Raw genomic sequence first — 24,445 nt, 5'->3', positions numbered from 1 at the left:
GCAATGTAACAGGTGTCTGCTAGAACTTGCCAGATGATCATGTTGAAGGAAGCAAAGGAAGGTAGGAAAGATATGCTCAACTTCTACTAGGGAAGAAAGATGCTCACTTACTAAGATAAAGATCTTTAAGTGCTCAAGTAATATTTCATAAACAGTTATATATTAATGAGACTATATCAGGAACCATAAGCAGATTCAGAAGGGGGTCAACTGCACCATACCAGATAAAACAAATCACTTGAGGTGGAACCATCACTTGAAATGTTTCTCAAATTGTATATATTCAACTTACTTCTGGGAGATGGGAAGATACAAATGGAGCAATGAACACTGGTAGAGCAATTGTATCTACTTTGTCTCAAATGACCTGATGGTAAATGTCCAAACAGATTCAAACAGAATAGGATTCTTGAAATGCACCCCCCCCCATTTCCCTGCTCCTGTTTTGCACTTCTACTAATCCTTTTTAAAGGTTAACTCAAATTTTATTTCCACCATTAAATTTTCCTAACCATTCTAATTATTATTAACCTTATACTCTCTGACCTCATGTAGAATTTTGCTTGTCCTTCTGATTTGTTGAAGCAGCTAGATGGTACAGTAGCTAGAGAGCTGGGCCTAGAGATTCAAAAAGACATGGTATCAAATCTGACTTCAGGCAGTTGCTAGTTTTATGACCTGGGCAAGATACTCACTTAACCTCCATTTACCTCAGTTTCCTAGACTTCAAAATGGAAATAATAGCAGTATCTATCTCTAAGAGTTGTTGTGAAGATCAAATATCATAATATTTACAAAGTTCTCAGCCTGGAACAGATAGTCAATATATAAATATCTTTTTCCTCCTTTCCCTTCTCTCCATGAGTCACCTCCACCTACTGAATTTTAAACTCTATATCCTGTGCAAACTCTCTTCCCCAGCTCCTTCAATTGTGCTTTTATACAGTAGTCACTTAATATAGGTTGCTATTGAATATCAGAGTGGTTAATTAACTCAAGGAACTGGAGGATATTTAGCCCAAAGAATAAAAAAATAGGGTTACATTTATTATAGCAATCTTTAAATCTCTGAAGGACAATTAGGTAAGAAGGATTAAACATATGCTTGGTTACAGAGGACAAAACTAAAATCAATGAGTAGAAGTTACAGAGTTAGATTTGGTTCAGTATGAGAAAAAAATATTGAAAATTAGAATTATTCAAAAAGGGGTAAGAGTTAACTCTGGTTATTCACTGTTGTCACAGAAGATCTTCAAGTAGAGACTGGATAACCACATCTCAGGGATGTTGTAGATAGGAGTCAGGTATCAATGGCTATAGATGACCTTCTTGTTCAAGGGCAGATTCTACAATTGTCATTTTAATGTCTAGTTCTTTTGTACTCACACTGGTGCTCCTTTGTAGAGATGTATAATTTGGCTAAGGAATTGCCTATTATGACATATTTTCATAGGGAGAGGCAAAAATAATGTTGAAACAAAAAGCATGTTTATGTGTCTCAAGTTTTTGGAAACAACTTGCTATAAGCAGAATCTAAACAGCAGGTCTAAAAGATGAGCGAGGCTCTTTAAAAATACAAGTGTCTACATGGTAGCTTGAATAATAAATCAAGGTCAAAAGAATTGGATTTTCTCAGTTGATTGAATTAAAACTCACTACTCTAATCCAATCTATCTCACACCAAATTTGGATGAAGGAAAAAAATTAAATGCCAAGCTTTTTTTTTTCTTTTAAAGGACAGACCATATTTCCTCATATGTGAGATATTGTGAAATAGATGGAAAATCTTAAGGTTAGAGGCTTATGGTTCCAGTCTGACTTTGCCCCTAACTAGGTATTGTGACCTTGAATATGTCCTGACCATATGTCAAATTCAGTATGTACAAAATGGAACTCAAAGTCTCTTTCTTTCCCCTCCACTCTCAAACTTGTTCTTTATTCTAATTTCCCTTTCTCTGTTGATGATATTGAATTGCTAATTAACCAGACTCAAAATTTGGAGGAGGGTTTAACTCTTTCCATTACTTTAACTCCCCTATCTACTAAGTAGACAAGTTTTCATCCTCTATTTGTTACAAGAGGGAGGGTCTGGTATCTAGTCTCATTTTCCAACTCACACCATCACTTCTATAATACAGGTCCTCTCTTGAATATGTAATTGCCTCCCTACTAGTTGTTTCCTTGCCTTTTGTAGTTCTCCTCCCTCATCCATCATTTGAATTATTGACAAAATAATCTGCCTAAAGGAATGGACTTATCATTTTACTCCCCCCAGCTCTAAAATCTCCAATAGTTCCTCCCTTACCTATAGAACTAAGTAGTGTGGTACCATGTAGAAAAAAAAAAACAGCAATGGATTTTAAGTCAGAGAACATGACTTCAAATTCTAGCTATAGTCTTTGCTATTTACGTAATTTTGGCCAATTTAACTGACTGAGCCTCATTTTCCTTATCTGTAAGACACTGGGGATTGGGCAAGATGGCCTCTAGGGTCCCTTCAAGCCTGAAACATATGATCCTATGAATGACATATTAACTAATTATCCTGGTATTCAAATCCCTACCTAACTTCACACCACTCCCTTTTATATACTCTCTGGTTCAATGAAATTAGACTATTTACTATTCCTTGATCTGTGCTTGCATAGGTGACTTACAGCGCCTGGAATGTCCTCCAGCTGTGATTCTTCCAGGTGGAATTGTTCTCTTCCTATAAGATCCAGAGTAGGCTACTTCTTACATGAAGCTTTCTCTGATCCCCAGCCACCAGTCCTCTCTCCATCCCTAAACATACATCCTTTCTATGTGACCTTTCTCATGTACTTGCTTCATTCTGATTTGCATAACAACAATACTGCTAATCATGTCTCTCTTTCATAAAGCACTTTCTGGTTCATAGAATTCATTTCTCTGAACAACTTTCAGATATACTAAGGACTGGTACAATCATTATCCCCATTTTACAGAGGGGAAAACTGAAGCTCAAATGATTTAACCAAATTCACCATTCTCATACAATATGTATGTATAGCAGTTATTGTTATTCACACACAGAAGTTCTGACTTCACATCCACTATAACACTAACAATTCTCAATGCAGCTTACATCAGGCTTGGATTAAGAGTAACTTCCAAACCATATATATTTCTTAGTCTCCTATGAGACTATAAATTCCTTCAAGGCAAGGAATATTCTTTTTCATATTTTTATCCCCAGTACCCACTTCTGTGCACTACATAACAGATATTTAATAAATGTTCCTCATATCAAATTAAATTTGATATCTCTGGGCCTCAGATTCCTCATCTGGAAAATGAGTGGTCTGAATGAGATGCACTCCAAGGTTCTTTCCAGTTTTAAGAGCTCTATGGACCCTTGGTTGGATATAGTATTATGATTCTTGCTGCAGTTTTTTAAAATAACTTCACTCTTTCTTCCATATGGAATAATTCCTATTTAATCATTCAACTACAGTTTTACCCTATTTCTTCTGTATTCACTGGGTCAAGATTGAGATAGGATCAAGAAGAGATAAGCCTCTTCAGTGGCACAAACCAGAGATCTCAATGCTATTATAGGTGCTAAACTAGAAAATATCATCAGAAGTAAACTGTGGTAGAATTCATCAAGGGCCAGCACTGAAGAGTACTTCCCTAAGAAAGGCAATAGGACTCTAGGGCAAAGACAGAACTAATGATGCTCCTAGGCTGCAATAAGTGAACCTGATAAAGGAATTGGTCAAAAAAAAAAAAGGAGCCATGCTTCTGCTAGGAGGTAATAGTAATCTAACATACTCCATGAGCTGTTATCTGTATCTGTATCTGGCTATTCATCTGGGGTATGGGAGACCAGTTCTGCCTACCAAATGCTACCTTTGAATTATTGCCAAGGAGAAGGGATGGGGGTGGGGGGGTTGCTTCCCTTTGCTTTCTCCTGAATGTTAAGCAGCTATAGAAGGCACAGTGGGGGTTGAGCATGGATTTATTTTCTAATAATAATAATACTAATGAGTAACATTTGCATAATATTTTAAAATTTAAAATGTACTTTGCATATGTCAACTCATTTAAACCCTTTAAGATTAGTGCTTCAGGTATCAATATCTTTTTATAGGTGAAGAAACTGAAAGAGAAGTTGAGTTGCATCACTATTATGCGGCTTTATTGTGATCTAAGCCCAAGTCTTCTAGACTCTTGAAACCAGAATTCTATCTGCTATGCCAAATTTGTTTCTTACCAATATGATAACTCAAATACTTGCTATTTAAAGTAAAAGATGACAGGATGATTGAATATATTATTTTAACACATATTTACATAAATATGCATATATGGTATTGTCAAGGTAAAATAGATATGTTCTTTATCATGTGTAAAGGGTCTGCATGTTAAAAATGTACTTAAAGAGCTTGGTTTCTAAATAATCAAAAAAATTAGGTTTTCTTTTATTGTAGACATTGTCAGCTTATCCTTTTATTTTTTCCAGTTTTATTCCATATTAACCCCCTCACATACTTCAATCCCAATTAAATTAACCTGTGAGTTAGTCTCTTTATAGAACCTCTCATTCTCTTCCTCTCTGCTTTTTATACAAACAATCCCTCCAACTCTGGAATGCACTCCTTTCTCTTCTTTATCTCATAGGATCACTATTTTTCTTTACTTCGTAGTTCAGGTGACACTTCTACCAAAATCTTTCCTGAGCTCTCTGTAGTTCACATCATCTCTATCTTGAAAACACTTCCTCTTTACTTGCTTAAATTCTATTATATCAAGGCCTCCCTCCACCCCAGACAGTTAACTCCCTAAGGGCAAAGATTTTTCTTTTGGACTATTCCAAATGCCTTTTATAAGTTATAAGTTTAATAAATGATTGTTGACTGCATTTGTATTTTTAAAACTCCATAAACTCTCTAGCTGTCTGCTGAAATTTTCTCTCATTAAAAACAGAATGGTTCTCTTACAATCTTTACAAAATATTTAGGCTCTAAAAAGATGGTTCTTCCAAACAAACTCCCAAGAGTTTATGAAAATAGCTTGTTAGAAGGAACATAAATCCACAACCATTCAAATACCTGTTTAAAAAATGGAGCTTTCCTAAAAGGAAATGTATCTCATTTTAACAAGGTTGTTAAATCCTTCCTTAATTATGGTGAAAGCAACATAGTAATTAAAAAAACACATTTTTATTGAAGGGCAGAAGAACTTGGGCATGACATTTTTCAAATATCCCATATCAGTAAATTGAAAAGTTAGGTTAGAAGTTATGTAGGGATTCCTTTTACACCTGACACTCCAGGATCTGATCCTTTATGATTTGTAGGTGAAGTCTTTTAGTTACTATAGTCCAACTGGAAAATTCTAGCAGCAGTCAACTCAAAATATACTACCAGAGAAGCAAATAAAAATATATATTTTTAATTGACAAGGTGACCTCTGTTTAGTCTATTATGAAAACTAAAATGCAGTAGAGTATCATCTTAATAGATATGATGTATATTGAGACTGATGCGACTCTGGAATCAGAGGCCACTTTTCAATGCATTTCCTTGATTGATCAGCAAGAGATGTTTCCTCCATCTTGCTGTAGGCAATCTTCACTCCCACCAACTATCCCATTCCCCAAGTGGAGGAATATCTAAGTTGTAGTAAGGCACATTTCTGCAAGTTCCTGTCACAAAATAACAGGCTCTAAAACAGTTCAATTTATTTGGACCAATTTTATGGCTTCCTTCCTTTTTTCTCTCTCTGCAAGTTTAGTTTGGGATAATTCTCCAAAACCTCTGATTTAGGCAGCATAAATCATAATAATAAATGTTCTTGTGCCTCACATGTTTAATACACATCACAAACATTGACCTCCCTTCAGAAATGAATCAGAAAATGCTTCCATATTCTTTTCTGTAGAAGTAAGGGAACTAAGGTCAAGGGGTTGCTAAACCTAACCTTCATTATTGAAGAAGGACCATGTCATCAGGGAGATGATGCCTGTGAATTGGATTTCAGTTTGTGTGTGTGTGTGTGTGTGTGTGTGTGTGTGTGTGTGTGTATGTATGTGTGTGTATGGTGGCTGTGCAAAGTCATCAGTCTCATTTTCTCCCCTCAGAGCCATCTGGGTCCAGTGACCAGATATGAATTGAATCAGGACAACTGGAGATGATCCTGGATGTGAGGATTAAGTGACTTGCCCAAGGTCACACTTAGTAAGTATCAAGTGTCTGAGGCTGGATTCGAACTCCTGTCCTCCTGAATTCAAGACCAGTGTTCTATTCACTGCACCATCTAGCTGTCCTTACCAGTAGTGGAATAAAATAAAACTTGCAGAAGGAAGCTTCATCAAGTACTACCTTTGTCATTCCCAGACTTTCATCAACAATTTGTACCTACAGATTCCATTTGTACAACTAACCAAAAAGTTATCATTTTGAAGATATTGTTGGGATCATCCCCAAAGTTCCCCAAAGGCCATGACCAAAATAAAGGGCCCCTAATATTCTCTTTTGTTTTGCTTCCTTTTCTCCCTCATAATGACCAAAACTTACCCTTGAATGGGGAAAGAAGTAAGAAAAAATCAGGATAAGAAATGAATAAAATGTCTCCCCAGTAGCTCTAGTCACTTATTTCTTACTGGCTGCCTTGATACTTCCAACCTAATCTCAACATATCCAAAATAGAATTGATTATCCTTGACCATTAAGCTTTTCTGTTCCCAATTTCTCTATTTTTGTTAATGGCACAACTATCCTCCAGGTCACACAGGCTTCTAATCTCAGAGTTATCTTTGGTTCCTCATTCCCTTCACCACTAAATACAACCCATTGATAAATCTTATGAATTTTTATCATCATTTAGTTCTTAGATCTGAGTCCTCCTTTCAGTTACCCCTGAAAGTAATCCAGTTCAACATATCATCTCACTTAGACTTTGTCATTTGACTGGTTTTCCTGCTTTTAGTTTACCCCTTGTCTAATCCATATTTCGTATTTCTATCCAAATAATCTTTCTTTTCTTTCAAAACAAAATTATCTTATTTTACTGTCACATCGTTTTTAATTTATCTCTTTTACCTGCTACTATTCAGTGAGCTATTCGTTATATAATAAAGATTTTAAAAGAAAGGGGAAAAATGGAATCAATTTAGCAATATTAGCACAACAACCATATCTAAAAGTATATGTGATATATGTAGGTTCTGATTAATGTGAATAATGAATCTATTTAACTGTTTATATGTATTTAAATTCTCACTGTTTTGAGTTATAATTATGTAAATTATGGTAATTGGTTCCAGCCCATAGAAATATGCAGGGTGAATTTTTAAAAAATGCAACCACTTCAGAAGAATTCATTATTCATTCTGATCTAGATTTAGCTATATTCTAAACCCATATACTCCACCTCTGGAAAGAAAAAGGGTATAACATCTCAACTTTCTCTTGGTATCAAGCTTAATTATAACTACACAGTTTAAATTTCATATTTTTGTTCTTTTCATTTACATTGTTTTCCTCATTGTAAACATTGTCTTTCCAGTTGTGCTTTTTTTCACTTTGCACTGGAAATATCTTTTCATATTTCTCTGAATTCTTCATATTTATCATTTATTTACAGTGCAATAATATCTCATTACATACAATTGCCAGAATTTATTTAGCCATTTCCCAATCATTGGGGTTTTACTTTGTTTCCAACTCCTTGCTACCTCCCTATTGCCGAAAAAATGAAACTGTGAATGTTTTAATAAAATGGGACCATGCTTTGATCTGCTATATAAGACTTATGCCTAAAGGTGAGATCTCTGAATCATACCCTAATTTCCCAAGTAGTTTATATTGTATGATATATTTTCAAAAACAAACTAAGATCAATTATATTTGATTAATAGAATCAGATCTAGATCGAGAGAGGGCAAAATGCAATCATTCAAAACCTTTGAATTTTCAACAAGGAAATTAAGCCCAGGTTTTGCTCAATTTTATACTAGAACCACTCATCATAGGCAGAATTTAAGCTGTCTTCTGGCTCTAAAATTAATATTTTTTCAAAACCTACACCATAGTATCTTCCAAATATTGCTTCTCTAACGTACTTCACCAATTTTCCTCTTTTTAAAACATTAACAAATCATTAACTTAATTATTATTTCATCATATAGTTTGATATCTACAATTGTCACTGCGTCTTCATTTCAACATTATTTAATTTGATATTCTAGGTAGTTTTTCTGCTAAGAAAATTCTATCATATTGTCTATTTCCACAAAGTATATTTTTATCATTTGAATAAAAAATCATTTTATTAAAATTAGAGTGTCACCCAAATTTGGGTGGCACTGTAATTTTTATTATATTGGTACAACCCAATCATAAACAACAAACATTCATTCAACTATTTACTTAAAGAGTTTTGTGATTTTACTCTTATGTTTGAATATGACTTAGTGAATTGACTATGGGATACTTTGTGCATTTTATAATTATTAGGAATGGTATTTTATTTTTTACTATTTCTCCTGAAATTGTCCCAGGAACTATCATTGTTGATATAAAATCAAATTGAAAACATATTTCCTGTGTCTCAGTTTTTTAAATATTTTTATTGGCTTAGCTAAAGGTATAAACAGCATTATTATCAAATTTGCATATATCAGAAATTTAGTACAGATAGCAAAAAAGCAAGTGAAAGAGGTGGGATTATAGGATCATGGATCTAAAGGTAAAATGAACTTTAGAAACCATAACTCCTACTTCCTCATGTTAAAGTGAGAAACTGAGTCTGGAAAGGTTATGCAACTTGTCTAGGGTCACACAGTTAATAAATTTCTAAGGTGAGATTTGAATTCACCTTCCTGATTCTCAATCTGCACTATATATTCTCAATCTGCCCTATATATTCTCAATCTTCCATTATCCACTATACCATGTTGCCTCTAAAAAAGATCTGAAAGGCTAGTTCATTAGGTTGAATCAAATGACATTTAATAAGGGTAAATGCAAAGTTTTATACTTGGGGTAGAAAAAAATCAATTTTAAAAGTATAATGGGGAGAACACATGACTGTACTGCTGTTTGAAAAAAGATAAGAGGATTTTTAAAGTGGATGGCAGACTTATTTTAAGTTTTAAAAAAGGAAGCAAAAAATTTAATATAATTTTGAGAGTGTCTAGATACTGAAGGTATTCCTATGACAGTCAAATCATATCAGTGGTCCTGTATTCAGTTCTTAAAGCCACATCATGAAGGACTTAGACAAGCTAAAGTATTCCCAGAAGATAATAAGCAAATTGGTGAGGGCCCTTGAGATAATGGCATGTGAGGATCAGTTGAAATACCTAGGGATGGTTTTAAATTTTTTTTTGTTTATTTAAGGAAATTAAGTTGTGTGACTTGCCCAAGGTCACACAGATGGGTAATTATTCAGTGTCTGAGGTTGGATTTGAACTCAGGTCATCCTGACCCCAAGGCTCTATCTACGGCACCACCTATCTGCCCCCCCCCTCCAGGGGATGTTTTTGCTAAAGAAGAGAGGATTTAGTTATGACATGATAATGATACTTGCTTTCAAGTATCCAGAGGTTATGATGTGTAGAAAGGATTCAGAGATGTTCTGTCTGCCCCCAAAGCCAAAACTAGGAGAAATAGGTAAAAAAGACAAATTCAGGCTTAGTCAGTCAAAGAAGAATCTTCCCAACAAATGAACTATCTAAAAGATGTGATGATATTGGGAGGTAAAGTGTTCTCCCTTACCAGAAGTCTTAAAGCAGATTGATGACCTGCTTGCATGATATGTCATAGAGAGGACTTTTAATTAATGGATGGGCGAAGGTGCCTTCCAACTTGAGAATTCTGTGGTTCTGGAATGCTTCCTCATGGACTCTTCCACTGTGCAAAATGTAAGGAAATATTTAGCCTGAGCCTAATTAATTTGAGGAAAGAAAGGAAAACAAATACACTATTATTGTAACTGTTAATAGTCTACTTATTTTGGAAACCAATGTGGAAGTGATCAAAATGTTCATGCCCTTTAAGTCAGATCCCACCATTAGGCATATGTCTTATATAGGAGGTCAAATCATGGTCCCATATTAGTAAAATATTCACAGTTTCATTTTTTGGTGTTAGCAAAGTAACAAATAGCTGGAAACAATAGAAGTTTGCATTTCTGCAAGGGCTTTGAGATCTAGTAAGCACTTTCCTGACATCCACCCTGTGAAGTAAGTCATAGTTCCAACTTAATAGATGATGAATCTCAAGCTTAGGGGAAGTCCACCAGCCTGTCTCATAGTCACACAGCTAGAAAGCACTGGAGTCAAGGCTCAAACCCAGGTCTTTTGACCTGTTGACCAGTATTCTTTTGACTATATTCTTACCAGGCAAGTTTCTCCTAATCCCTGGAAAGGAGAAAGTTCCATGTCAAACATGTCTGTCCCTTTGGCTGAACAAAGAGTTCTTTCTTACCCCTCTGAAGTTATCCCCCAGCTCATCTTCAACTGGGCTACCTCAAACAGATCCTTGCCCACACTGCATAGGGCCAGCTGACATTCTCACCTTCAGGGATGGAGAGCTTCATTTTGTGAGTCAATGTTTGATCAGCTATTATGAGTACAAGTGCCCTTTAGTGAGACCAACAGGTTAGGAAAATCTCTGGAAGCTTTGAATGACATTACCTGAAAACCTAGTTTTTCTCCAGTCATCAGAGGGACAGGGAAAGAAACCAGCTTTACAGGAAATGAGCAGGCAAGAATGTTTTCTACAAATAGAGGGTTTAGGGGTAGGGTTAGGAGTAAGAACATTGCTGACATGGCTAATAGATGAGGATATCAGTCTTAATGAAGCCAAGTTTGTAAAATCAGCTTCTGTATCAATTTGACTTGCTCTGAGAAATATTCTATTCAAACACAAATCATTACTGAGTACCTATCATATATAATGTTCTGTTAGAATCAGAGGGATGTGTATGTGCATATATGCCTTCATTTTATATATAAAATATGTGTGTTGTAAATATATATTTATGAAATGTTTTTCAACATCTGTATATCAATATTTATCCTACATTTATAAAATTATATGAAAAATGTGATATTTAAATATCATCAGTATGTTTTGATAATGGACCTTATCCAAAGGACCTTAGAAATCATCTTATCCACACATACAATTAATGCACACAGCGCACACACACACACACACACACACACACACACACACACACACACATATATATATATATCTTCTTGGTATAGTAGGATATGCATTATACATATTTATGTTTATATAACTATATTGTATACAAGTCCCTATGAGACCTAACAGGTATGTTTAAACATATAGACACAAATATGTGCATGTATATGTGTTCATTGAAGGCAAACAAAAAGGCACAAAGATATATCTGGGTTTGTAGTAAGAATCCCTGAGTTTGAATTCTCATCAGAACTAAAGCTGTTGGTGTCATCTTCCTGGGCCTCAGTTTCCTCCTTTGTAAATAGAGGCAAAGATGATCTCTAAGGTCTTTTGGAGAGCTCTGATAGCTAGCAAAACATGCTACATAACATATCATATATGTATATTCATATATGCATAGGATAAATATTGTTGATGGACAGAGGCATCTGGATCTGTGGTTTCATTGGTTTAATGAACTACCAATGTGATTATTCCAACTGTGTTGGCAGATTACCGACTCATCTGTATCTAATAGTCTTTGAAGATTGAGACACTAAAGGGTTAATCAATTTTTCCATTATGACATAGCTAATATAGGATAGATTCCTAAATCACGAGCAAAGGGACCTAAGAGGTCATCTAGTTCAACCCCTTCACTTTACCAGAGGCAGGAATTCAACCAGATTTCTTGACTCCAAAGTTGACCCTCTATTAACTGGGCCACATTTCATGACAATATGGGACAGGTGTCAAATATGTGATTGATACTATAATAAGTGCTATTGAATAACTGCTATTGGAGTTTGAAAGCTCAGTCTGCATCCAGAACCACAGAGCACCTCTTGCAATTTTTATGTCTTTGGTTAAAGGAAAGGATCGATGCAGAAAATGTGGATGATTCTGTTTCATATTTTTGCCAGGACTGGAAGAATCAAAGCTCATATCTTGATGGTAAAGAATACTACCCTTCACAATGCAAAACATATGGAAAATCAACCTTCATTTTCACCATTTGATTTTGTAAGAGATGCTCATTGAAGAGATTTTGCCAATCTTAAAGGCAGAAGGAAGTGTACTTGTGAAGAAAACCATGGCAGGAAGTGAGGTGGAGATAGAGGTTGTTGGGTAAGATCTTTTACTTCAGTGCTTGCCAGAGGCAAAGGGATTGATGGTCTGCTTTTGTGTTCCAGAGTATATACTACTCTAGCTAGGTGAAAATGACTAAAGCTATCAATTCTTTTTGCTCCAGGGCAGGAGATGATTAGCTGATTTTCTGATAACAAGATTATTAGCGCCTTCTTTAAAAAAGGTGTTCAAGTTGTTCTGGTTGATGGTTCCAGGGTCATTAGGCATCAGAGAAGAAACAAAATGCCAAGACTCACATACCTTCTGCCAGTAACAGGATGACTTGGAGAGATTGATAGAGGTCACAGCTTTTTTTTTTTTTAGATTTTTGCAAGGCAAATGGGGTTAAGCGGCTTGCCCAAGGCCACACAGCTAGGTAATTATTAAGTGTCTGAGACCGGATTTGAACCCAGGTACTCCTGACTCCAGGGCCTGTGCTTTATCCACTGCGCCCTAGCTTCCCCGAGGTCACAGCTTTGAAAGAGCCTCTCATCCTGCCAACCTAACAGGTAAGTGACCTGAGACTAGGGAAGTAGCCTAGAAACAACTCTGTTTGTGGCAGAAAGCCTTCTTATCACCCTCAGCATCCACTGGGGGAGAACTATTATCTACCAAATACCATGTCCAGTAAACCTCATCTATAAGTCTGGGGTCTATTCTGAAAAGAATGGATTTCTCTAATTACTAGAATATCTTGGGTAAGTTACTTCTTCCCTCGACTTCAGTTTCTTCATTAATAAAATGAGAGGTATGGCCTGGCACCTGTATACATTAAATAAATGCTTATAAATTGAACTTATTATTTCTAACTGTACACCTGCCATTTAATTCCAAAAGAAGTTGTGGGGGGGGGGGGGTTGAATCAGATAGAGAGGAGGAAAGAAGGGAGCCAATGCTAAAATACCACTAGCATCAATGTATAAATTAAGCCCTCTCCCATCCAACTACTTTTAAATCCTAAAGATTGACTTTGGCCTTTTTTGTGACCCTTCTTAGCTAAGTCAGTGCAGGAGTGCTCTTTCTCCCCTATATTCTATTCATTAAGGTTGTCCTTGGCATTTCATATAAACAGAATATACCTGCATACAAATACCAGGTTGGGTGGGGAATACGGGTACAATTCTCCACCAATAAGGCAAGGTGTATTGAGGAGTTGTCTGCACATTTTGTCTGCATGAAAATCCCACAATCTTTCTGTGGGTAGGTGATGTCCTTTCCATTTTTTTGTGTGTCCTTGTTCAGTCATTTCAGTCTTGTCCAAGTCTTGTATGACCCCAATTTGGAATTTTCTTGGCAAAGATACAGGAGTGGCTTGCAGTTTCCTTCCCCACCTCATTTTATAGATGAGGACATTGAGACAATCATTGTTGAATGACATGCCCAGATTCACCACAGGTAATAAGTTTATGAGTAATCAAGTCTTTCTGACTCCAAGCCTGGCCCACCTACCTTCCCTTGTTTTCATTTTACAAGGGACTAATCTATCTATCCATTTGACAAGTATTTTTTAAGTGCCCGGTATGTGGAGGATCTTATGCTGAGCTCTGTAGGGGATTTGAAGGGTTAAGTTATGGTCCTTGCCCTTATGGAGACTACAATCTACTAAATTTCATGCTCTGTGACTTATCTAAGGCTAAACTGCTTGTTCAAAATCCCAGAACAAGTCATTAGAGCAGCTGTGGAAAGCCTCAGGAGGCCCAGGTCTGAGCCTTTCCCCAAAATGACTGGCACAGCAATACAAATCTAGGTCGAATTATGAGAGCTGAATGTCTGTCACACATGTATCTCTATCCCACCAGAGAATATGAATTCCTTAAAGGTATGAACTCTTTTCACTGTTGTCTTTATGGGTTCTTTTTCCTTTTTGCCTTGATAACTGCAGGACCTAGCAAACTTATGGAATTCATTTCTCATAGTAGGGGCTCAATATATGTTTTCTGATTTGAAATGAATCATGGATTTAAAGAAATTTAGAGCAAGAAGGGATCAACTAATCTAATATTTTTAATATGACACTGAGAAAACTGAGGGTCAGAAATGTTAGCAGACTTATTCAAAGTCACCCAATGATTCAGTAGCAAAGTGTGAATCACATCCCCAGGTATGACTGGTTAAGTCCACACTCTTTTCATTGTTTCTTACTGAAACAACAGGATGGCAATGGGCCCTTACAAGAATCCATAATTAACAGTCCTCAGAGATAGAAGTCAAAGTCTTGGGATCTCATTGAAACATTTCTACTGTACTAGGAAATTGCTGAAGGTCCCAAAACCAACTTGTTCTACCTTAGATAAAGGAGTTAACCACAAAATGACATAATACAGTATGATTGATAGAGAGCAAACCTTGGAGTCAAGATGTGGGTTCAGAAGCTGTGCCTGGTACATGCCATGCATGACCCTGGACAAGTCATTCATCTGCTCAATGCCACAGGTGCCTCAGGGGGGGGGGGTTGTAGAGTGGAATCAGTGAAGAGAGTTTCACCAACTTAAAAATTCACAAGTATACATAAGAATCAATCAGTCCAGGGGTGGCTAGGTGGCTCAGTGGATAGAGCACCAGTCCTGGAGTCAGGAGGATCTGAATTCAAATCTGGCCTCAGACACATAATAATTACCTAGCTGTGTGGCCTTAGGCAAGACACTTAACCCCATTTGCCTTGCAAAACAAAAACAAACCAAAAAAATCAATCAGTCCATTGGCCATCCTATGAGGTAGGCTGGAGGTAAGGGCAAGAATCAAATGGCATAGTAAGGTAAAAGTGCCTGCAAAATTAAAAGTCTAAAAACTATAAGGAATATAACTTCCAAGAACTCTGCAAACCCAAAAATATTCCATCATTTTTATATACTTTAAGATTTATGTGGGGTTATTTGTTTTCCCATGGAGTATTTCTTTGCCTACCCTTTAGAGAGGGTTCTATTCCTTCTTTATAAATCAAGCACAGTGAGAATCCCCCTTCATTTTTATTCAGATCATTTGTATATAATATCCACCCAATTTGAACAGAGAAGCACATGGCTCCTTGGGGTGACCATTACATTTCCCCTGGGATTGGCTCATTCACATGCCAACAGAATCACTTTTCTTTCTTCTTTCTCAGTCTCTGCAGGAAAGCTGTTCAGCAATCTCTTCCTGTCAGCAAATACAGGTATATTTTCTGTACTTCCCAGGCAGAAAAATATAGCAGTAATTGAAATACACACAAAGCCAGAACAAATATTTTGTATATGATGTTTGAGGACATAAAACAAGCAAACAGAGAGGGAGAAGTTAATTCACAGTCTGAACAGAATTTCTGATGTTCTCACTGGCCAGATGCTTATTAAACAGAAGAAAATCCACTTGTGAAGACAGATCACTTTTGTGGACAGAAGAAGTCAAGATAAAACAAGGCAATAACTTCACCTGCTGAAATTTAAAAGTACAAACAGAATTCACAAATTTTGAATTATGATGCAGATTTTCTTTATTCTGTCTTTAAATCATACTCATTTTTATTACTATTCAATTGTAAAAGAAAATAGTTTTTTCCTCCAGTATTTGAGACATTTTGTTGATTCATTTTAATTTTTTAAAATCCTATGTAAATGTAGTCTTCATTTGACATGAGAAAATCCAGATATCATACATTATGGTTTAGCCTTTCTAACTCCCACATCTTTTCCGAGGCTGTTTCTTATCCCTGAAATTATCTATATACCCCTATTTCTACCTATCAAAGTCCTATCCATCTTTCACTGTTTTAAGAGAAGCATAGTCATATAGAAAAAAGACTTCTAGACTTGAGGTTAATAGAGATAGGGGTTCAAAACCAAGTTCAAACACAAATTGTATGATCATTCATAAATCTTTTTATTTTTAGGGTAGGTGGTGCAGTGGATAGAGCACTGGCCCTGGAATCAGGAGGACTTGAGTTCATATCTGGTCTCAGATACTTATCAATTACCTAGCTGTGTGACCGTGGACAAGTCACTTAATTCCCTTACCTTGCAAAAACAAAAAAAAAAATAAAATAAATCATTTTATCTATTGGGAATTGAGGTTCCTCATCTGTAAAATAGGATAATACGTTTTACACTACCTACCAAAAGGGGTTTTATCAGAAAATATGGTCAAAGAACTCTTGACACATGATAGAATTAGTATTATTACTTAATATTATTAAGGTTCACTCTAAATAAATGCTACCTCCTTCATGAAGCCTTCCCTGATTATCCCATGGAGAAATTATTATCCCCATCCTCTGAACAAGTAATATTTGATTTCCATAACAAAGAAATGTTTGGTAGAATTGTTTGATATATATATATATATAAATATGTACGTATGTATATATAGATATATGTATATATATATATATATACATATATATATATATATATATATATATATATATATATATATCTTGTTTCCCAATGAGATTCTAAGTCTCTTACAGTCAGGGACTAAACCACATATTTAGTTCATTTCCTCAACTCTTGAGTAATATTTTGGTACATAGGCACTCAGTAGAAATGTAAGGAAAATAAAAATTAATTTGGTTTTCATGATCAAAAAAAAGATAGCTCGGGAGCTTTTGCGACTCTTAGAGAATCTTCATATGTTCCTCTACAGATTTAGAAAAATGTAAAAAATTATCTCTCAATGTGTTAATTCAAAAAAATAATAAGTCTAAAGCTGAAAACCACCTCAGATGGCATGTATTACAGCTCCTTTTGCTTTAAAGAATTTGAGGCCTACAGAAGTTAAGGAAGTTAGCTAAAGACACATGGGTAGTAAGTATCAATGGTGGGTTTTAAACAAAGGTGGGCCCTTTAACTCCAGTTACTGATGTTTCCCTTATAGCATGTTTCTTCACCCTAAAATAGCATTTTCCAAATGCTAGACTAAGATTAAAGGTTCTTACTAACTAAAAACCTCCTTGGAGGCTCTTGTTCTCTCATATGCATTTTCTCCTATTCCTGCTCCTTGTCTCTAAGAGCCTCTAGATTAAAACTATAGAGAATCAAGGAATCTGAGGCAGTCAAGGTTTATTTTTAACTAGTATTAAGTTTTGATGTGGGTAATATTGAGATTTTTTTTTACATTTTGATGATATAGCTTTCAAAGTATTTTCACATACATCATCTCATTTATTATTCTGTACAATATTAAGAATTGTTTGTCTTTTATTCTCAAAGAGGAGCGTAAAATCAGGGAGATGATGTCATGATAAGCACATGAATTGGATTTGGGGGGGGGTAGCTATACTAAGTCACCAAATCTCACTTTCTCCTCTGGAGCCGTATGGATCCAATGGTCAGATATGAACAAGGACAACTGGAGAGACCCTGGAGGAGAGGCAATCCCCTTTAGGAGACGTGCCCAAATTCACTCAGCTAGTAAGTGCTAGTTGCCCAAGGAGACATTCAAACTCCCATCGTCCTGACACTAAGGCTAGTGCTCTGTCCACTGCACCACCTAACTACTTTTACCTTAAGAATTAGTCAGAAGAGGGATGTAATGATTAAAGGGATCAAGTGACTTGCCTAATGTCATACAGTTGTGAAGTAGTCATTTCTTACCCTAATCTTCTGACTATAAATCCAAGGCTCTATTTTAGCAAGCTGTTTCTATTTAATGATATTAAACATCTAGGAGACACTTTTGTTCCATTCTCAAGATAAAAATTTTTGTTTCCAGAGAGAACCATATATGGGTGGCAACAAGTCAGATAATTCTACTCCTTTTTTGCCTGTAAAATCACAAAAAAACCAGATTTAAACCATGTGCACCCTAATACTTTATTATTATCTTGACTCTCTGCCAACAGATATTCAATCAAATAGAAAAAAACAAAGTATAATGCAGAGATACACATATCAATTATAAGAAGAGTTGCCCACTACCAAGCTAGGATTAGCCTTAAGAATTGGATGTGTTTGCTTAAGGCATTATCAAAGAGTATTTCAGAACTAGAATGGGGTATGAAAAATTATAAGTAGACCACTAAGGCCATAGGATCACTAAGGCCATATATGAAACTATAAGTAAGATGCAATCTCTACCCTCAGTCTAGGGCACCCAAATAACTGTATCACATGTTGTGTTGTGAAAAATGCAAGAAGGGAACTGCTTGCACTACTTATCTAAAGGAATTCTGTGAGAAAAAGTGCTTTGTAAACTCTGACACAACATAGAATTTGGTAAGGCTCAGTTTAAAAATGCCACCTTCATCATGAAATTTTCTCTAATCCTTCCATGTTGGACTTACTCTTCCCATCCTCTGAAGCTAAGACTATTTGTTTTCCATAGTATGGAAATGCCCTGATTAGTAGTTATATGTGAATATATATATATATATATATATATATATATATATATATATACATATATTTATATATCTACCTTGTTTCCCCAATTAGATTTTAAAGACTCTTCCTACAGAAATGTCTACCCATTGTAATTCATTCAAACAGAAAAATACAAAATATAATGCTTAGACAAAGATGCCAATTATAAAAGACTTATCCTCTAGAAGTGATCTCTCCTTTTAAAAAAAAGCTGAAATTCACACAACCCTTTAGGGTTTCAAAAGAATTTTTTATTCATTGTCTTATTTGAGGCTCTTAACAAGGCAAGAGAAAGTCACTATAAGTGATTCTATCTCTATTTTACAGATGAGGAAATTGAAGCTCCAAGAAGTTAAAATATGCCTTGCCAGTCTAGTCAGATAACTATGAGGGTCATAAGAGGAGATCCAAATACAGGATTCCCTGACTCATGTCCAACATTCTACCATTATTCTTTGCTATCTCTTTATTTTTATAGCATTTCATCCTTCTCTTTTCCCCTTATTATATTGCAATATTCACTTTATTTGTCAAAGTTACTGCAAACAGACTACAATGAACTGTGTGCTATACAAGTGTGTATCTTTGTATCTTTACCAGCATTTAGCATAGGAATGGATCAGTTGATCCATTTGATCCATAGGAATGGATCTATTGAATGAATGAGAGGCAGGAGGTATAAATTGTTATGGAAAAGGAGAAAGAAGAGTACTTCAGGTATAGGCAGAGGAGAAGGTCAAGAAAGTCTTCATAAAGAAAATAGACACTGAGCTTAAGCAACGCCTAGAAATTAGAAAGATGGAAATAAAAGGGAAGGGCTTTGGAGTAAGAGAGAATGATATGAGCAAAGGCAAGGAGGTAGGAAAATCCTGCCCATGATAGCATAACAGTAATTGAATTCATTCTGGTCTGAATAAATAAATAAATAAATGTCTGTGTTTGTGTGTGTCTGTGTGTGTGTGTGTGTGTTCACACACATAAACATAAATGGGTATGTAGTGGAAAATATTATCAATTTGTTAAGCATATAATGGACAAGATTTGCTAAAGTTACAATACTTTGCAAAATAAAAAATGTATTGCCAATGTGAGAAAATAAATCAAATGAAACATTTAAGTGAACTCTAGCATAAAAATGTGAAATGAAGATAATAATGCTCACCACCTACCTAACTGGATTGCTGTAACAATTAATGAGGGAGCACAGTTATAGTATCCTGGAACTCCTTGGAAGTAAGGAGATCATATGTTTATACATATGTATATTGGAGACATACATTATATATTAACATATTGAGTATTGTTATATAAAATTAGATCAGGGCCCAGCATGTCTAAGATGAGTGGGGCAGAAGCAATGTGTTCTTGCTTACAGTATCATGCTCATGACAGTGATTCATACAGTTTCTTTCATGCCAAAGAATCCCAAGGTGTTCCACGAACTTTAGCAACAGCTTTTATAAACCACAGCTGCAGTGTAGAGGGGAGAACATCACCCCCACAGACAAGCTGAAACTGTTACCTGCTCCAAACTACGCCCAGAGCCCATCTTTGGAAGGAGTAGGAGGGAAAGGGGAAGCATGAGAACCACAGAAGGCTCCTGAGGAGTTTGACAGGCAGCCTATAATTACCATAAATTTGCACCTCTAATACCCACATTACAGTAATCAGCCCCCCTTCTTGGCAAAGGCTTCTAGCTAAAGGTTAAGCAGTTTCAAAAGGTATGTATTATATGTAGCAATGAAGAATGGGGAAACAGGTTTATAAGCTAGACCATTAGAATAGGTATGGGGTAAAGGAAGGCATTCTGGGCTTAGGGTCAGGAAGATCTGTATTTGAATCTTGCTTCAGACACTTACTAGCTCCATTATGACCTTGAGCAAGTATTTTAATCTCACAGCCTCAGTTTCCACATCCATAAATAGCACAATCTCAAAGGGCTGCAATAAGAATTGAATGACCTAATGTTTATAAAGTAGTTCATCATCCTTAAAGTTATAATCGAAATATTAGTTATTATTGGATATATACAAATATTAGAGATCACTAGTATTGATGCATACACACAGAGACATATTTCACTCAGTAACATGTACATGCATCTATGTACACAAATGTGTATGCAGATACATAAATGTATATCTTCCCATTCTAGGTTCATCACTTACAAGTAAATGATCTTTTTAACTGGGATACAGATAAGATCTTAGAGCCAGAAGAGAGTTTGGAGGTCATCTAGTCCAATCCATTCATTTTTACAGATGAGGGAAATAAACCCCCCCAAAATCAAATAACTTGTCTAGGGCCTGGAGGTAATAAAATGGTAAGGATTGGACTTGAACCCAAATTTTCCAGCTGCAAAATCAGTGCTCTTTGTATTCCACACCAATTATTCTCTTCTAAGCAGTAATGACTAGTGATTCTTCTTTTTTTCTTTCTTACCAACTTCTTTCTCAAGTTGGTTGTTTCTCCAGAGACAAAACATTTAAAGGGCAAAAAAGGCAATGACTAGGTAGCAATAGATAGTCAAACATCCCATAGTTCCGATTACAACATTTCTAAGCCTCTAGCTGAGTAAAGCTTTGCTATATTTGCATCTATGGACAAGGAAAGAAAAAACAGCCCTTTAGTCTCAACTGTATAGACATAAATGATCACAGGGTGCTTCTTAAATAGGGAGTATCTTATTTGCCAAGGAAATACCCATCTCTCTCCAAGACCTTTTGAGAGATGAACTAAAGCAAGGGTTTAATTGGTAAGTGATATTTTACGGCTTGGATAACAGTAAAAGCCAGAAATATTTCAAGTCAAAAGTCTTTTTCTTCCCAGTGCGACAAGACCTACATGTTTGATGTATTTAAAACCTGCCTTTAAAGCCAGAAGCTTTTTCTTAATCACTTAAAGCACTGGGAAAGTTATTCCATCAGTTTAAGAAGATTCAAATTCAAATGGTGGGGGTAGGGGGATATTTTAAGTGGTTGGGACATGAAAAATCTAAGAGTTTAGGTGTAAGGAATATAGCAAAAGTGTACAAAAACTGGAGGGAAGTCATTTCTTTGATTGTATAATTGAAGAAGTTTCTGAAGCCTTGATAAAATTAGCCCCCTTCATAAAGGCTGAATTTCAAGGAAAACCCATTGGATATTCAAATAACAGCTGTGATCAAAACTATTTTTTTCATAGTAATTTACCTTAACATATACTAAAGGAGTTAATATGTTAAAATAAAGGGGTTTCTAGATAAGAGCGACTCCCTCTTATTTGCACCTAACAACGAACACAGCTACCTTTGTGACAAATCTCTGGAACAATTATAATAATGGAAAATATCATGAGGGGTACTAGGTTGAATAATCTGTATGTAGCATGAACAATTAGATCTCATGGTTTTTATTGAATATTCATCCCCCCTTCCCCAGCTTTAATACTTTTTTTGTCTGCTTTATGACAGCCTATAGAACTTTCCTTACTTTTTAGATTTCTTTAGCTATTCACAGTTCCTTTTTTTTGTTACAATTTTCAAGTTCCATTTAAATTTGAGCAGTACATGGCACAGAAAATCGAATTAGTTTATTTTTTAAATCAATGTTCACCTCTTTAGCTAGAAGAGATGTTGCAAGGAGGAGCCCACCTGCCCCGGATTCTCCCCACCTTCAACCATTTGTATTCCAGCTCATCCTCTGCACCCACAAAATCGGTTTCTAAATTTGCTGTTATTCACCAGAGGTAAAGCAAAGGAAGGAAGAACAGGGGGTTGTTGTAACTGCTGTGTCTGATCTTCCTGGGACCAGGAAGTACTAGACTAGAACAGCCATTCATTCACAGGCTGGAAAACCCCGAACTCTGACAACACACACACTCACATACACACACACACAGACACAGATGTTGTTAGGGGATGCTGGAGTGTTCTCCCTGAAACATGCATCCGTTTGTTCCCAAGAAGCAGGAATACATTAAGGGCACCAGCTTGCCACTGCAGTCCTTCAGAGGATGGGGGGAAATGAGGAGGGCACAGGGTTTCACACTATAGAGATTCTGTACCTAAAGACTTTTCTGTTTTATAGTCTAAGCCCTTAACTAAGTCTTGCAAATAAAGGACAAGGCGCTTCAAACTGCCTGAAAATTTAACCCTTCACTTTCCAGCTCCCTAATACTTTTGGAAAAAAAATGCTTTTATATGCATGGTCACAGATGTCATCATCATGAATTGGGGGCAGGGGAAGCCCGAACATAGTTTATCAGAAGTGCTTTAGAAAATTTCGGCATTCAGCGACGCTCGTTGGATTGCTTTTGGGGGGAACGGTGATAGGGTTAGCAGGAGGTACTATTACTCCTGGGTCAAAAAAATGAGAGGGATGATGGTCAGTAGCATCCCTAAATTCAGAACCTCCCCATCCAGTTTCGAGCCTACCCTCTGCCTGTTTTGACCATTTTTTTCCCAGTCCTGAGCTTTAGGGACGCCCCTCATTTCCCCATGAAGGGACCTTCAGACACCCCCCCCCACATACACCCCACCCCCATACACATTCTCCAGAGAGGCTCGGCCTCTGCTACTCACACTGCTGTTGTGACCTGACCAGTGGACCATGGCTTGGTTGTGTGCTGAGTCCCCGGTCAGCGCAAAGGTGGTGCTTGTCAGCCTCAGCTCCTCCAGCCGGAACCGGGTGGCTCTGCCCGGCTCCCGTTGGCCCCCGTCCCCCGGTGGCCCCCGTGGGCGCCTGCCCTCGCCGTGGTCCCGATCTTCCTTTTCTTGTTCCACCCCACTCCTTCTTCTCCGGATGGAGCGAAGTCCTCCGGCCCCGCTGTCGCCTCCGCCCGAGCCCCTCTCCAGGGAAAGAGCCCTGTCCCCGGGGGCCACGGTAAAGACGGGGCGGCGGGGAGAAGGCAGGGGAGCGGCGGGCGCTCTGCTCGGCTTAGCAGGAGCCCCGGAACGCCGCTGCTCCCCGGGAGCACTCGCCGGCCCCGGCTTCTCTTGGGGTCCCAGAGGGGGTGTCCAGCGCTGGGCCGACCCGGGGACCGATGGGGGGCAACAGGGACCGCCCCCGCCACAGGCGCCCCGGGCGCAGAGAAGCAAGATCCCGGTGCGGGCGAGGAGCGCGCCCAGCCGGGCTGGGGAGCCGCCGCCGCCCCCAACTTTTCCCATCGCTGGAGCTGAGCAGACAAGAGAAGAGGGTCCCGGGCGGAGAGTGGAAGCGCAGGAGTCGCCTCCGACTTGGTATGGAGGGGCTCAGGACCCCAACTCCATCCAAGTTGGTCCGGGGGCGGGGGGCGCCGGGCAGGTGGAGCTGCTCCCCGGGCTGGGCTAGTGCCACCGAGCGCAGTTTTTGACAGAGGGAGCCGCCGCCACGCGGGGGTGGAGCTGAACTGAAGTCAGAGGCGGAGGGGCGGCTGGCTGGCTGGCTGGTCGGAGAAGTGGGGGGAGCTGCCAGGGGCAACCTCCCTGGCAGCGCGCTGCCCGGCGCCGAGCCGCGCCGCCCCTCCGAGCCGCGCTCTGGCGATCCCGAGCGCCCGGGCAGGCTGAGCCGCCGCCAGAACCTCCCACTCGCGAGCGCTGCCTGCCCACTCCCAGCACTCTCCTCTCCCCAGCCGGCCCCCCAGCGGCTTGCCCACGCTGGCCTCTCCGCGGGGGTGGCTGGCCTCGAGCTCCCCACACTTCCCCAGCGTCGTGAATGTTCTCCCCACGCCCCCACTGGTTTCCTCCTGGTCTTTTCCAGGCGCAGGGGTTTCCCTAGGCCACGAGACTGGCCCTAGCACCTTGACCTGACCCAGCCCACGGCTTATATCAGGGGAGAGATAGACAAGGAGGGATGGTAA

At 37.9% G+C, this 24,445-nt stretch overlaps 1 protein-coding gene across 4 annotated transcripts in view; it reads right to left on the bottom strand.

Moving 5' to 3' along the window:
* Nucleotides 1–23,994, bottom strand: part of SORCS1 (sortilin related VPS10 domain containing receptor 1) — a 741,634-nt gene extending 717,640 nt beyond the window's left edge. For 2 of the 4 annotated variants that reach the window (XM_074233753.1, XM_074233754.1), the window contains exon 1: nucleotides 23,190–23,994. In XM_074233753.1, coding sequence (XP_074089854.1) covers nucleotides 23,190–23,774 — 585 coding nt within the window. In that variant the 5' untranslated portion in view covers nucleotides 23,775–23,994. The remainder of the gene's footprint in view (nucleotides 1–23,189) is intronic. The other 2 variants (XM_074233751.1, XM_074233752.1) reach the window with 1 other exon arrangement.
* Nucleotides 23,995–24,445: the final 451 nt, after the last annotated feature.

Source organism: Macrotis lagotis, chromosome 4, assembly GCF_037893015.1.
Source record: "Macrotis lagotis isolate mMagLag1 chromosome 4, bilby.v1.9.chrom.fasta, whole genome shotgun sequence".
Taxonomy (NCBI): Eukaryota; Metazoa; Chordata; class Mammalia; order Peramelemorphia; family Peramelidae; genus Macrotis; species Macrotis lagotis.
Note: the sequence above shows the minus strand (reverse complement) of the source record. Positions and strands in the feature narration are given on the sequence as shown.